Here is a 15,681-nt window from a genome sequence, read left to right on the forward strand (position 1 = left end):
CATTTGTATTTGGGCACACCCCTGATCTGTATGTTTCTTGTGTAGTACTACATATTTTCACATCTCTATGATGAAAAGTTACTCTACACTACTGACTGCTAGTAACTTTGTTTGTAATACAATATAAGCTAAAAGACAAATGTCATGTTGAGAAAATGCACAAGCAATATCATGACATTATCAGTACTTTATCTTTTGGTTTAGCAAAATAACAACAAAACATACTTAAAAATGTACATAAACAACTTTTATTTGTTAATTCAAGGAGCCAATTTATTTTCACTCTGTCACAGTTTTTGCATGCATACATTCGTATGTTTTGAGTTTTAAGTTACACAAAATGAGCAAGAACATAGCAACAGAAAAATGTTGAAAAATAATTACAAATAAAATACAATAAATTAGGATTAAATTAACTTTAAATAAGTAAAAAAATAAGCAATGGCTGGTGCCACAATAACACAATTTCATAAGTATGTAAAAAAAACAAACAACTGTAGAGTACTGTTTAGAAGAAGGGGCATATATCCAGTATATATCCTCAAGTATATAATAATATAATTAGATATTATAGAATATATTATTACAAGTTATGTAAACTTTTTAACAACTTCTGTTGTCATCTGGTCTAGAAGTTAGTGCAACGCAAGAAGTAGCTGTTTCCCAGCACACGGAACAACCTGCCGCTCCTCATGCTGTACTCAAACATATGGGGTCCACTGTAGAGATAGGTGAAACCTGGAGAACAGAGAATCAGTGTTAGTCTCTGTGTTTGATAAAGACTGGAAAGATTCATAATAACTGTAAACATTCTCTCATTTCAATAGTCCTGATTTGGAAAACTCAGTTCAGCCTTGAACGCTACTCACTTCTGTACTGGAAAGCTGCTGTCACCTTGCCGGTCATGCCAGAGAAGGTCTCATCAACACGTTTAGGGAATCCCTCGTCCATTGTCTGTTTGGTCTCATCATAACTACAGACACACAGACAAGAGTTAGACCGATTCACTATTTGTACACCATCATGTAAACTATCGTCACATCTAAACCAGTCACCTGAACTGATTTCAGATCACGTCATTTGAACACACCTGTAGTAATATCTGTCCACAAAGAACAGAGTCTTGCGAGAATCCACGTCATACATAACAGCATCGGTTTTCTTCACACTTTTGGGCAGACCAAAACTGGAAATTGTTTTAGGATAGCCACGTACAAGGTCATAGCCACTGAAAGCCCACACTTTACGATCTGTAAGGAAATTCAATACAGATACTTTTTAGTGAATGCACGTAAGGGTTAGTAACGTACACTTGAAAATAGTGTCAGATTATGAGCTTTAGGTAGATTAAGAGAACACATACCTTTAAAGAGTAGGACATTGTCTGATTGTTTGCTCTCATAAGCAGCGTCGATGTTGACAGGGGCATTAGGCCAGAAGTTTGTGATGAGACTTTGCTGAGGTGTATTGCTCTGAGGGTAGCTACGCCAGAAGAAGCTGAGAACACACAAGAACACAAATGAGTTCATAAACCTGCTCTTGTGTGAAGAGAAAACACTCAGAATGGACTTCAGTATTCAGATATTTGAGTATTCTATGTCTGCGATACCTGTCTTTGAAGAAGAGCATCTCTCCTCGCAGGGTGGCCACAGCGTCCAATACCATGGTGGAATCACAGGCATCAGGGGTGGTGGGAGGCTGAGGTTCAGGCTGAACTGGATCCTTATCAGGGTTTGGACCTGGAGGTTGAATAAAGTCAGAGTAATGTTATGTTCAGGAGTTCCTCAGAGATTTAGGCTGAGTGCTATTTGTGCAAACAGGCAGCTATGAATCAGTCAGTTAGTACTAACCATAGAGAGACTGGATGCCGTTGACATCATCCCGGGGGAGAACAAAGGTGTCAGGGTTTCTGTATATGTACAGAGGGTACATGAGAGCACCAGGATCTGTAGAGTGAGACAAGCCCAGGGAGTGGCCAAACTCATGGGCAGCTACCATGAACAGGACGTATCCTACAGCAGAAAAGACAGAATTACAAGTCATATACAGATCCTCTCAATGAGGAGCATACAATATATCATGTATATGAAAATATACACTGAGTAGTTAAGAAGTAAAATCAGACACTATGCTGGGCATAAATAACTCACCAGACTTTGAGCGGAAGGTGAAGGTCTCATCATCGTCAAAATGAGCATCTCCTCCAATGCCAGTGGCTGGGGCGAAGGCATGGGCAAGAGTGCCATCAGGGCCATCAAAGGGGTAAAAATCACCATGTGCTGTTAAAAGAAGCATATTTATGTCAGGTTTGGCAAACTGGATAGAATTACAGGCCATTACATGAATTACTGTTAAAAAATACAAATCAGAACTTCAAGACACAGAAAAAGCATGTAGTTAAAGCCAAGAATCTTAAGAACATCACAACTAATAAACTGAGCATAGAGAAAGTGTATAACTGGGACATACACAGGAAATGTTGTTTAGTACTCACATTGGCGGCCAAAGGAGATCATGATGTCAGCTGTGCCACTGTAGATTCTTGTGAATCTCAGAGGAGTGACTTTGGCCCAAACCTGCAGTGCTTTCTCCATGGAGTCATCTACCTCTGCCACAGACATGTCAGGTGTGTAGTTCTCAATCCTGTAAGACAGAAAAATATAGAATATACTTCAATAATTTATCACATGCAATGCCTAAAGTTAGTCTCTCACACATTCTCTCTTTAGATCATTCACCTGTACGTAAGACTGTTTTTCTGCCACTTGAGGTTATTTCCAAAGGTAGAGAAACGAGCAGGGTCCACATCTGGAACGCCACAGCGGGGCTTCTTCATCATCGCCATGGTGTCAGCATCCAGCGTCCCGGTGATCTGGAGACCAAAGAATCGCTGCATCTCAGTCAGCTTCTTGACCGCTGGGCTGATCCCCCGTCTGATAGTTGGACCGCTCTCCTCAGTTAGGTTGAAGAATTTCTTCAGGTAGCTCTGTGAGAGAAAATCAAAGTTACATACTTAAATATGCATCATCTGCAGAATATACTAATATACTCCATGCAGGAAGAAGAGATCTGTTAATATTTTAACAGCAGGGATCAAGCAGGTACTGTAGTGAAATTCTTCATGTGTCTATAACAACGTAACATCAGAATTCAGAGAACAAAGTTTTCAAATGCACAACTTTAGTACAACATAGTGAGAATACATGCATAAAAAGGCAAAGCAAGAACACCTACCTCTGCAAATTGCTCATCTTGAACAGTAACCTGTGATATTGGCACGCAGTGAACTGCGACTGCCAGGCTTAGTAGAATGCTGAGATTGATTGTCTTCATGTTTCCTCGTTGTAGGCAACTTGTGTTTCTGTGCTGGAGGCAGCTGTTATATAGGCTGTAGACTGGGTGTGTTGAGCAACCACCTTCTTGAGTTAGTGACTCAGGAAATATTCCTTTTATGGATAACAGAGGAAGTCAGGCTTTGATTTCTCATTTGGCTAAAACTTTTCCAAAGTAAGTAATTATGATGACCTAACACGTTTATGAGTGGTACCTGTAACAGAACATGCTTTGGAAGATTTTCACAGAATAAGAGATTAGATCAATCTCATGATTCTGCCACAAAAGTACTAGTTTTAGTTTTAAAATAAATGTGTTTTATTTGGTATCATCAGTTTTCCAACAGTTGTATGAGAAAGACTGACTCTGTTCCTACTTAGGGTATCTTAAAAATACTTTTCACTCACACACGAAAAAAATTATGTATAACCTCATAAGATAAACATGTTGATATTTTAAAGCTTTATTTGGATCTGGATCCAAACACAGTGAAACAGTGAAGAAACTCCATACATGTCATATTTATTTTCAAATAACTGTAGTATTTCATATCAATTTGCATAAAAATGCAATATTAAGAAACCTTTAACATGTCCAGTCTCCATCTGCAGAGGAAGATTGTGTGATATGATTAAAAACTCCAGAACAGCAACTAAATGGATCTTGAGGTGAAATTGATTTGTCAAACTTAAAAAACATCTCTGAATGAATCTGCAAATCCAGATCTGCATGGTTCATTGTGTCATAGCCTAATTTTCCACCAAATGTCATTAAAGGGGACATATTATTCACATTTACAGGTCTATTTTTTTTTTTTATCTGGGGCTCTACTAAAATATCTTTGCATGATTTACAGTTCAAAAAACTCCTTTTTAACTTATACTGACCCTTTACACAGCCCCTCAGTTCAGCCTCTGTCTGGAACAGGCCGTTTTAGCTCCTGTCTCTTCAAGGCCCCTCTCCTGATGAGCCCACTCTGCCCCTCAGCAGACTTCCACCGGCTCAGAAGGCTATGTCAATAAATCACGCAATAAACTGTTAGAAGCAGGATTTTACTTTCTTTTTCTTGTTCTTTACTTGAAATGTCAACTTCTCAAATCCATCCATACATGTTTGAGTCAAAATCTGATAATAGGTCACTTTTTAAATCAGTTAAATAGTTATTAATATAACAAAGAAATAACACCAAAAAAATATAAGCTCCTTGGCAGAGGTTGGTCATTACATTAAATTTTGGGTAAATACTGTATATACTGAAGCAAAATTTAACTGAATGATTTTTCATCTTTCATCTGTGCTTTGCTTCACTCTCAAACTCACATTCACATTCTGAGCCAATCAACCAGACTTTTTTTTTTTTAACAATATGAAGGTACAGCAGTGCTTGCACCATTTGCATGCTTGAAAATGTATTGTACTTGATATTCTTTAATCCGTCTTCATATTTCTCCAAAACCAGTCTGTCATTAACAGTCTGACCCACAAACTCTGTGTTTCCCTGTGAGCAAACACAGACAGGCTGTGTCATGTTTCCCTCCACTTTAAATTCAAAGGTCTGACAGTTTAGGGAGTACTTGTACATGCCAGCGATTATTCATCATGCTGCACAATTTTAATCAGATACCGCATCACAAAATCCAAGCAGTCATATCGATTACATTTATTGACGTGAGTCACATACAGGAAAATGGCATTATCATCTTGTAACTTCCATTGATTTTAAAAAAAGCACTAAAGTCAGTTAATCTATAACATATGAAATGCTGCTGTACCTGCATGAAGGGTTTTTCATGTGATGGTGAAGCTGCATGAGTCAACTATTGGTGGTTATTTTCCACCCTGATATGTCTTTAATAATTTATTACCACTTTGAACATCAATGTTAATGGAAAGCTACATTTTGGTCACTGTTACCTAATATTGGACATTGACAGGAAAAGTAATGTCTTCTTGTGCAAAGTATTGTCTCAGGTTAATTGATCAACACCAGTGCATGCAAACAGAGTGAATGTGTTGCAATAAAAAAAACAAAGATTCTCTCTTTTTTTACTCTGGAGAAATATAACGTTACAATTTTGCCCTCAAAATATGTGAGAAGTAGATCACAGTTTCACAGAACACAAACATATCTAGCAACAACATTCAAATAAAATATCAGACAATTGTAAAATCAAACACAACACAAAACATTTTAAAACAATGTACAAATACCATTATTACAACATTGTATTAACATTAAGGTAACACTTTTAACCACTTCCCTTGATTATTCATCAGTTTGCAAATTGGTATTTGCTACATTGTGGTTATTGCTGAATATACAGTTTTGTAACATTTTATGTATACACACACCAGTGGAGACATAGAGGTAGAGGAGGTTGCTCCTCCTCTATTTTCTGAGAGGCAAGAAGGAGATCAAAATATAGAAAAGAATATTTGGTCGAAATAAACCATTACCAAATCTCAGTATTATTTATAAAATATTTTTTCTCTCTTCTTTGGAAAAAATCCATTATTGAAATTCTAGTTAAAATTCTTCAACAGCAACACCTGCAGGGCAGGAGGAGAAAGGACAGTCTGTGTGTGAAGTGGTGGTGGGGGGCAGTGGGGGAGAGTGGGGGGGGACAGAAGATGGGTGCCTGCCATGGATGTATAATAAGAGCTGGATAGGGTGCCACCGCTCAGCCTTGCAGCCAATTTTCCCCAGTGGCCACTCACGGTATTGCAGCGAAAAATCCCCCTGCGCCCCAAAAAGGATTTTGCCCATAGACCACCATTGTAAAAAAGACGCCTGTAAAACTGTTGACAGGACACCTCGAACTGCAAACATCAATTATGACTCTTTCTATTATGAACTTTTGATTCATGGAGGTTTTATATTTGTAAAACTTTCCTTAAGCCAAGAAAAGTGATTTAAAAATGTGTGACATCATCACAATGCAAAGTTTATGGGCAGAGTGGGAACTCACGGGGGGCCAGTGGAGGAAACACCACTGCGCATATTCAGTGGGCCGCACAACACGGAAGCAAACCCAGAAGCTAGAAACTTTTTTTGGCGTATGCGCCAGGTGAGCAATTCCTACAGGACTGAATGGGTGCCATTTTTAGTCCAGTATCCAGCTCCTATAATACATCCATGACGGCTCCTGCTGTCCTCCACAGGGCGGGATCTCTTACATCAATTTAATGTACTTCATTTTTTTCATGCTATTCTATGATTGGCCAAGACACGTAAAATGACGCTCCAAGGGAGGATGTCCTCCCTAACCAATCAACAACCAGAATGCAATATTGACATTGCATTGGTCCAATGATAGTTACCAGATTTCATCTTCAATTCTCTCCACTGTAAGGCAGAGTAGCAGCAGTAGATAACGAGCAGTAGGTAGCTCCTTGCGCTAGCCAATGCAACAGTCGGCTTGTTGTAGCAGCCTGAAGGACTCTTTATACATCCATGGAAGGACTGTTAAGGATTGTTGTTAAGCTAACGGGAGAATGGATTTGGACTGTGCGGTGCAGCAGCAGCAGGATGCTGCCGGGTGGCTGGAGAGAGAAGCAGCCGGAGAAACAACCAGGAGAGTTAACTTGTTTGTTATTGTTGCTAATGATATCAGACTGGTTAACCAGCAGCCACAAAGTTCTGTTAACTAACAAACAAGATGACCAACAGCCACAAATGGACGTCATGAGATGAATACTTCATCTCCATGAAAGAAAGAAGAAGACATCAGATACTGTAATTCAAATACAGCTTCTCTCTCTCCGTCTCTTTGGTCGCTAATTTCATCTCTGATGGTTAAATGTCTCTGTGGCTGTTGTATGAATTTATCTCCTTAACAAGAATGCAGCAGAGATTATATAATGTGTTGTGGGTAGTTTGCTTGTTGAAGTTACAGTGAGATGTCTGGACTCACTCATTTGGAATTGATCCAGTTTTTCATTGAGTGGTTGTTCAGCTGTTGAATTGTGATTAGTGAATGAGTGTGCAGGAGGTCTGGCTGCTTGTTGTGACAATTTCTTTGTTTGTTTTTTTTTTAAGCTGAGTCATATATTGAGTAATAAGCCAGAATAAGTAACCAGAATAATAAGTGTTAACATGTCAGTTTTGTAGACTATATTTTGTATGTCGTGCACATAGATCAGAGTGTGTAAGTCAGGTATTTGATACAAGCATTAATACTTTCTGATGTGAACCTATACTTTTAGAGCTGTGAATGTTTTTAGTGTTCAATCTTTCTTGTATTCAGCACTGATCTGTACCTGTATCACATTATAAGCTTTGTGGTAATTTATATATTTCTGTATACTAAGAAAATGTATAGGAAACATGTGTAAATCATGTGATATGTTGTCTGTTTTTGATGAGAACATAAATCTGTTGTCACAATAGAACAACACTATGAATTTGAATTTAACTTTGTTGGTAAAATGACACATTTGAACCACTCCACAGCTAAAATTAACACTTCTTCGTTTAGAAACAATATGTATATGCTAAATGTCTTTAAATAAGCAGCCTTCTCACCACTCAGGGGTTTTTATTTTTGAAAGCAAATTGTTTTATTGGCATATAAAATTTTCCCCCACCCTTCTGATTTCATCAGGTCGGGGACAATGATATAGTATGATGCTGTTTGTTGTAAGATTCCATGTTGGGTTTCCTCCCGTCCTCCCCAAGTTTTTGAGTCACCAGCCACCGCTGACACACACACACAGCAGATACACAGCATCTATTTCAGTTATCTGCCCTCCATCAGGATTTCATTGTTGTCCTTCTTGCATTCCAGCAAGTCGTTAGCAGGGCCAGTGGAGACGACACGTTTGGAGTTGGAGTCATATTTGTAGTGGACATTCCCCTTGAAGAAGTGCACAAATCCTGTTGGGAATCAAGAATAATTATTGTTAAATATAAAATGTATCAGGGTGCTCAATGTATACCACGATAACACATTGAAGGTGCTATGAGTAGCGTTTTTTTTTATATAATATCTGATTATCATTGGGGCCACTGAGGTTTCTGCATTTTAGGGAATGTTAACTTAAACTTGTTTTATCTTTTTCTTTTATTAACAGGGACTGATTTCTGTCATTCCTTTCACCATCTGTTATCACAAGTAATTGTGAGGATTTGCTTTGTGCACGAACACATCTAATAAATATGATCATGTTTTACAAGCATGCAGGTATGTTTTATCACCCTTAGCCTGTTTGTCTAGTTTTCCTTCCTAATTTAACCTTGATATTCTTTTTCTTTTCTGTACCATGATGCAGTCGAGTTGATGAAGAAAACCAGGTGATGTGAAATGCACTGTTGATATTTTTAAAACTTTAATTTAATGAAAGCTTTCCGTCATCATGCTGTGCATAGAATCTTTTTATATGACACCTTTTATGAAACTGCAGGTGGAAAAAGAAGTCGATGTAACTACCCTCATAGAAGACAGCTGCATCTATGGGATATGGGATCCCCGGCCACTGCTGCTTTATGAGTGTTGGTGATCCCTCCATCATTTTCTGCTGCTCATCATACCTAGATATTTCACACAAAGAAAACACGGTAGAGCCTTGTCTCTATGTTTTCCTGCTGGCAGGATACAATAAAGGTGCACTTTTTGGGGAAAAATGGTTAACCACAGTACCTGCTCTGTTTTTTGACATCAGCAAAGTCATCCTGATTACACACACAGAAGATTAGCCAAGGCAGTGACATCAAACCCTGCTGTTTAACACAGGAATTTCACATGTTGTTATTATAGCAATACCAAAGGAGGAAGTAGTCTGGTCTGGTCTCTAGTATGCACCACAAAAAAACTTCACTAACTATGCAGATAATGTGCAAACTGGTCTCTCTTAAAACATAGTTGATATAACTGAAGCTTTTGACACCATTTTATCACTGCTGGACACTTATTTGATAGGTTTCAAGTTTCCACCACAACCTCCCTGTGTCTGCATGGGGAGCCCTACCTGCTGTGTTCACTGCCACAGTCCAGTTCTTCTTTTGGGCCTATCACCAATTCTGAAGTATTTCATGTACTTGATTAGTTTAAACTTCAGACAATCAACAGGAGCCGACAATCTAGATACTACGTATAGCACTGTAAAATGAGATTTATTTTTATTAAGAATTATTTTGAAAACTATCTTATTTTAGCATTGTTTCAATGTTTTACATGAGTTGATTAATGGTTCATGACTTGTTAAATTGTTACAATCTTTATATTTTTATGTAAATTAGGAACTATATGACAATACGTAGCTTGTCTGTAGTGTTTAAGATAGTTTAGATTGGGCGGAGTGATAAACCGCACAGTGAAGTGATGTATCAATAGTGATGTATGTATTAGTCAGACATCAGTGTGTCCCTAAACTAACTGAGGTTACAGTATCTCCTACAGTTCTAGTTCCTGCCAGGTCAGAGATGGTCATCGCTGCTAAACTGGATGGATCACTTAAAGGACTGGTACTTGGCTATGCAGGTGTGTTTGAACCATGCTACACTGACCAGTCATCTACTGGTTTTGCATGGACCGTGGCAAAAGCTGAACAAGGTTTCATCTATGTCAAAACAGCTAACCCCTCCAGTGAGGAGTTACACTGTAGCACACAGATAGAAACTTTTCATGCCAGAAAATTGTGTACATTTTAAAGTTAAATGCATCAATCTGGTGCACTTTCAGAGCAGAATTAAGAGACTAGACCTATGAAGGACTTTGTGCTCTTGTAAACAATTTAATCATAAACACATTGGTTGGTTATATTTGTCATGTCACCACCATTCATATCTGTACAACTATTATAACTATTTTCTGACATTGTTTTGTGTTCACTACTTTCTGCTGAAAACAGGAGAACAAAAAATGAGAGCTGCAACGATTAATCGATTAGTCGACTGACGGAATATCAATCGGCATCTATTTTGATGACCAAATAACTTCTTAAGGAAAAATGACATTACATTAGTGTGAAAAATGTTTAGGCTAGATGTTGATGAGCACTGATCTCATAATGTGGGGTTTGTTCCCAACAAGAAAGAACTTTTTAAAGAGTTATTTTTTATTTCATTTGCATTTGCTTTGCGTCGGGTCCTGCATCACTCTGTTGGGGTTCATTTCACAATAATGACCCACTCGCTGTACATTATCCCTTAAATATTTTTATATATTTGTATAATTTTTTACTTTATACTTTTAAGTTGTTTACGTTTATCTTATTTCATTTATCGTATTTCTTTAATTTTAAACTATGTGTTTTTATAGTCCACACCCTTCCTCTTCAGTCTGTAAAGTCTGGATTATGATTATTACAACTGCTGATGATATTAACATACCACTTGTTTAATCCAGATAAGAAGTGCTGCTTATGCTATTGTTGACATTGCACTGTTCTCTCATCTATGTTTCTGCAATCTCTGATTGCACATTAACGAGGCATCGGTTTCTTAATGTATCGGTCAGAGGCCTTGATGTCATTCCCAAATCATAACATACATTGGCTTATCATAATAATCATAATTATTGTTGCTGTTCTTATTTAATCTGAACAATAATGTGTAGCACACTTGTCTCGCAAGCTTATTTAATTATAGCAGATGTATAGCTTTCATTAAGTCAGCTTATTATTATTTCAAAGTAGTCCACCTTTTGGTAAACGGCCTCATGAGCTCTTTGAATGGCTTGTTATAGATCCATGACCACAAAACTTGCACAGGTTTAGTTATTGGTCAGAGCATTATTTATCTTAATAAAGCGCAGGAAACTGAAGATAGTCATACATGAGATGGTAATGGTAAATGTTGCTTTGTCTAAAATTCACATTCACACTAACTCTGTGAATATGCATGTTACTTATCCAGTCACTTCATGCTAGTCTCCTCAGTTTATAACAAGCCTGTAAACTGGTGTTATATGGCAGGGATTGCCTAACACCACAGTTTGTTCTGCAGAATGGCCTTAATTTTTTTAATTTATTTGTCACTGTTAATGTTAGACAAGGTTCTGCACAATAGGAGACCATGAACAGTCATGTGTATGCATGTAGCCTATTAATTTATATTTTAGCCTACTATTAATCAAATATTAATGCATATTAAAAAATCTGTGTGCTGTACACGCACATTAACTACACATTGTAGGAACCTCTACATATCCCACTGCTATTGCCCCCACAGTTAAAAATATCTAGAACCACCTCTGACCAAATTCTGTGCCTGCAAAAGTATTGACATTTCCATCAAGCTCAGCTGCACATTGTATTTAGTGCTGATTAGAAAATGTTAGCATGCTATCATGCTAACTACCATATTCAACATGGTAAACATTATACCTACTTAAATCTCAATAGGTATTACAGTATACGGTATTGTATCTAAGCATTAGCTTAATGTCATTATTAGCAGTTGTATCTCTATGTTTCTTGTGTAGTACTACATATTTCCACATCTCTATGATGAAAAGTTACTCTACACTACTGCACTGCACTACTGACTGCTAGTAACTTTGTTCGTCATACATTATACGCTAAAAAACAAATGTCAGTCTTGTTGAGAAAATGCGCAAGCCACATCATGTCACTATCAGTACTCTTTTGGTTTAGCAAAATAACAACAAAATATACTTAAAAATGTACGTAAACAACTTTTATTTGTTAATTCAAGGAGCCAATTTATTTTCACAGTTTTTACATGCATACATTCATATGTGTTGTCACAGTGGTGTTCAAATCTATGTAGACGTGCAATTATGAAAATGATAATGAGTTAATTATGCAGTGACAAATTAGTAACAGCAATGTTTTGAAAATGAATGACAAATAAATTACAATAAAGAATTGAATTAAATTTAAATAAGTAAAAAAAAAAAAAGCAATGGCTGGCCACAAAAATGCAATTTCATTAAAATATTTTTTTAAAAAACATGTAAGGTGCCGTTTATGAGAAAGGGCATATATCCAGTATATACCCTTAATTCTGTAACAATATAATTAGATATTATAGAATATATTCTTACAAGTTATGGACACTTTTTAACTCTGGTGCCTTCATTGTCATTCACAGTAGCTACACAAACAACTTCTGTTATCATTTGGTCTAGAAGTTAGTGCAACGCAAGAAGTAGCTGTTTCTCAGCACACGGAACAACCTGCCACTCCCCATGCTGTACTCAAACATTTGGGGTCCACTGTAGAGATAGGTGAAACCTGGAGAACAGAGAATCAGTGTTAGTGTCTGTGTTTGATAAAGACTGGAAGGATTCACAGTAACTGTAAACATTCTCTCATTTCAATAGTCCTGATTTGGAAAACTCAGATCAGCCTTGAACGCTACTCACCTCTGTACTGGAGAGCTGCTGTCACCTTGCCGGTCATGCCAGAGAAGGTCTCATCAACACGTTTGGGGAATCCCTCGTCCATAGCCTGTTTGGTCTCATCATAACTACAGACACACAGACAAGAATTAGATCGATTCACTATTTGTACACCATCTTGTAAACCATTGTCACGTCTAAATCAGTCACCTGAATTGATTTCAGATCACGTCATTTGAACACACCTGTAGTAATCTCTGCCCACAAAGAACAGAGTCTTGCGAGAATCCACGTCATACATAGCAGCATCGATTTTCTCCACAGTTATGGGCAGACCAAAACTGGAAATTGTTTTAGGATAGCCAGGTACAAGGTCATAGCCACTGAAAGCCCACACTTTACGATCTGTAAGGAGATTCAAAGAAAATACTTTTTAGTAAACATGTAAGGGTTAATAATGTGCACTTGAAAATAGTGTCAGATTAGGAGTTTTAGGTAGATTAAGAGAACACATACCTTTAAAGAGTAGGACATCATCTGATTGTTTGCTCTCATAAGCAGCGTCGATGTTGACAGGGGCATTAGGCCAGAAGGTTGTGATGAGACTTTGCTGAGGTTTATTGCTCTGAGGGTAGCTACGCCAGAAGAAGCTGTGAATACACAAGAACACAAATGAGTTCATAAACCTGCTCTTGTGTGAAGAGAAAACACTCAGAATGGACTTCAGTATTCAGATATTTGAGCATTCTATGTCTGCGATACCTGTCTTTGAAGAAGTACATCTCTCCTCGCAGGGTGGCCACAGCGTCCAATACCATGGTAGAATCACAGGCATCAGGGGTGGTGGGAGGCGTAGGTCCAGGCTGAACTGGATCCTTATTTGGACCTGGAGGTTGAATAAAGTTAGAGTAATGTTATGTTCAGGAGTTCCTCAGAGATTTAGGCTGAGTGCTATTTGTGCAAACAGGCAGCTATGAATCAGTCAGTTAGTACTAACCATAGAGAGACTGGATGCCATTGACATCATCCCGGGGGAGAACAAAGGTGTCAGGGTTTCTGTATATATAGTTGGGGTACATGAGAGCACCAGGATCTGTAGAGTGAGACAAGCCCAGGGAGTGGCCAAACTCATGGGCAGCTACCATGAACAGGACGTATCCTACAGCAGAAAAGACAGAATTACAAGTCATATACAGATCCTCTCAATGAAGAGCATACAATATATCATGTATATGAAAATATACACTGAGTAGTTAAGAAGTAAAATCAGACACTATGCTGGGCATAAATAACTCACCAGAGTTTGAGCGGAAGGTGAAGGTCTCATCATCGTCAAAATGAGCATCTCCTCCAATGCCAGTGGCTGGGGCGAAGGCATGGGCAAGAGTGCCATCAGGGCCATCAAAGGGGTAAAAATCACCATGTGCTGTTAAAAGAAGCATATTTATGTCAGGTTTGGCAAACTGGATAGAATTACAAGCCATTACATGAATTACTGTTAAAAAATACAAATCAGAACTTCAAGACACAGAAACAGCATGTAGTTAAAGCCAAGAATCTTAAGAACATCACAACTAATAAACTGAGCATAGAGAAAGTGTATAAGTGGGACATACACAGTAAATGTTGTTTAGTACTCACATCGGCGGCCAAAGGAGATCATGATGTCAGCTATGCCGCTGTAGATTCTTGTGAATCTCAGAGGAGTGACTTTGGCCCAAACCTGCAGTGCTTTCTCCATGGAGTCATCTACCTCTGCCACAGACATGTCAGGTGTGTAGTTCTCAATCCTGTAAGACAGAAAAATATAGAATATACTTCAATAATTTATCACATGCAATGCCTAAAGTTAGTCTCTCACACATTCTCTCTTTAGATCATTCACCTGTACGTAAGACTGTTTTTCTGCCACTTGAGGTTATTTCCAAAGGTGGAGAAACGAGCAGGGTCCACATCTGGAACGCCACAGCGGGGCTTCTTCATCATCGCCATGGTGTCAGCATCCAGCGTCCCGGTGATCTGGAGACCAAAGAATCGCTGCATCTCAGTCAGCTTCTTGACCGCTGGGCTGATCCCCCGTCTGATAGTTGGACCGCTCTCCTCAGTTAGGTTGAAGAATTTCTTCAGGTAGCTCTGTGAGAGAAAATCAAAGTTACATACTTAAATATGCATCATCTGCAGAATATACTACTATACTCTGTGCAGGAAGAAAAGATCTGTTAATATTTTAACAGCAGGGATCAAGCAGGTACTGTAGTGAAATTCTTCATGTGTCTATAACAACGTAACATCAGAATTCAGAGAACAAAGTTTTCAAATGCACAACTTTAGTACAACATAGTGAGAATACATGCATAAAAAGGCAAAGCAAGAACACCTACCTCTGCAAATTGCTCATCTTGAACAGTAACCTGTGATATTGGCACGCAGTGAACTGCGACTGCCAGGCTTAGTAGAATGCTGAGATTGATTGTCTTCATGTTTCCTCGTTGTAGGCAACTTGTGTTTCTGTGCTGGAGGCAGCTGTTATATAGGCTGTAGACTGGGTGGGTTGAGCAACCACCTTCTTGACTCAGTGACACAGGAAATATTCCTTTTATGGATAACAGAGGAAGTCAGGCTTTTGATTTTTTTGGCCAAAACTTTTCCTAAGTAAGTAAGACTTATTATGATGACAAAACACGTTTGTGAGTGGTACCTGTAACAGAACATGCTTTGGAAGATTTTCACAGAATAAGAGATTAGATCAATCTCATGATTCTGCCACAAATGTACTAGCTTTAGTTTTAAAATAAATGTGTTTTATTTGTCAGTTTTAAGTTTTCCAACAGTTGTATGAAAAAGATTGACTCTGTTCCTGCTTAGGGTATCTTAAAAATACTTTTCACACACACAAAATTATATATAACCACATAAGATAAACATCTTGAAATTTTAAGCTGTATTTGGATCTAGATCCAAACACAGTGAAACAGTGAAGAAACTCCAAGGATACATGTCATATTTATTTTCAAATAACTGTAGTATTTCATATCAATTTGCA

The 15,681-nt window shown here is 38.0% G+C and overlaps 2 protein-coding genes across 2 annotated transcripts; both read right to left on the minus strand.

The window, feature by feature from the left end:
* Positions 1–534: 534 nt before the first annotated feature.
* Positions 535–3,694, minus strand: LOC121909922 (collagenase 3-like). The gene is made up of 10 exons (XM_042430782.1): positions 3,235–3,694; positions 2,739–2,986; positions 2,495–2,643; positions 2,151–2,279; positions 1,851–2,012; positions 1,610–1,739; positions 1,364–1,497; positions 1,091–1,250; positions 870–973; positions 535–738 (listed from the first exon to the last, which is right to left on the minus strand). The coding sequence occupies exons 1-10, from the start codon at positions 3,331–3,333 to the stop codon at positions 629–631; spliced, it is 1,425 nt and encodes a 474-aa protein (XP_042286716.1). The 5' UTR covers positions 3,334–3,694; the 3' UTR covers positions 535–628.
* An 8,278-nt stretch (positions 3,695–11,972) lies between these two features.
* On the minus strand, positions 11,973–15,151 carry LOC121909923 (collagenase 3-like). Its single transcript, XM_042430783.1, has 10 exons — positions 15,020–15,151; positions 14,524–14,771; positions 14,280–14,428; positions 13,936–14,064; positions 13,636–13,797; positions 13,401–13,524; positions 13,155–13,288; positions 12,884–13,043; positions 12,663–12,766; positions 11,973–12,531 (listed from the first exon to the last, which is right to left on the minus strand). The coding sequence occupies exons 1-10, from the start codon at positions 15,116–15,118 to the stop codon at positions 12,422–12,424; spliced, it is 1,419 nt and encodes a 472-aa protein (XP_042286717.1). The 5' UTR covers positions 15,119–15,151; the 3' UTR covers positions 11,973–12,421.
* Positions 15,152–15,681: the final 530 nt, after the last annotated feature.

The sequence above is a fragment of the Thunnus maccoyii genome, chromosome 13, assembly GCF_910596095.1.
Source record: "Thunnus maccoyii chromosome 13, fThuMac1.1, whole genome shotgun sequence".
Lineage (NCBI taxonomy): Eukaryota > Metazoa > Chordata > Actinopteri > Scombriformes > Scombridae > Thunnus > Thunnus maccoyii.

Coding starts and splice junctions, on each gene's coding strand:
- LOC121909922 (XM_042430782.1), bottom strand. CDS start 3,333: ATGAAGACAATCAATCTCAGCATTCTACTAAGCCTGGCAGTCGCAGTT. Junction 2,987..3,234: donor AAGATGAGCAATTTGCAGAG/GTAGGTGTTCTT, acceptor TTTCTCTCACAG/AGCTACCTGAAGAAATTCTT. Junction 1,251..1,363: donor CAATGTCCTACTCTTTAAAG/GTATGTGTTCTC, acceptor ATTTCCTTACAG/ATCGTAAAGTGTGGGCTTTC.
- LOC121909923 (XM_042430783.1), bottom strand. CDS start 15,118: ATGAAGACAATCAATCTCAGCATTCTACTAAGCCTGGCAGTCGCAGTT. Junction 13,525..13,635: donor TGGCATCCAGTCTCTCTATG/GTTAGTACTAAC, acceptor TTCAACCTCCAG/GTCCAAATAAGGATCCAGTT. Junction 12,767..12,883: donor GTGGGCAGAGATTACTACAG/GTGTGTTCAAAT, acceptor GTGTGTCTGTAG/TTATGATGAGACCAAACAGG.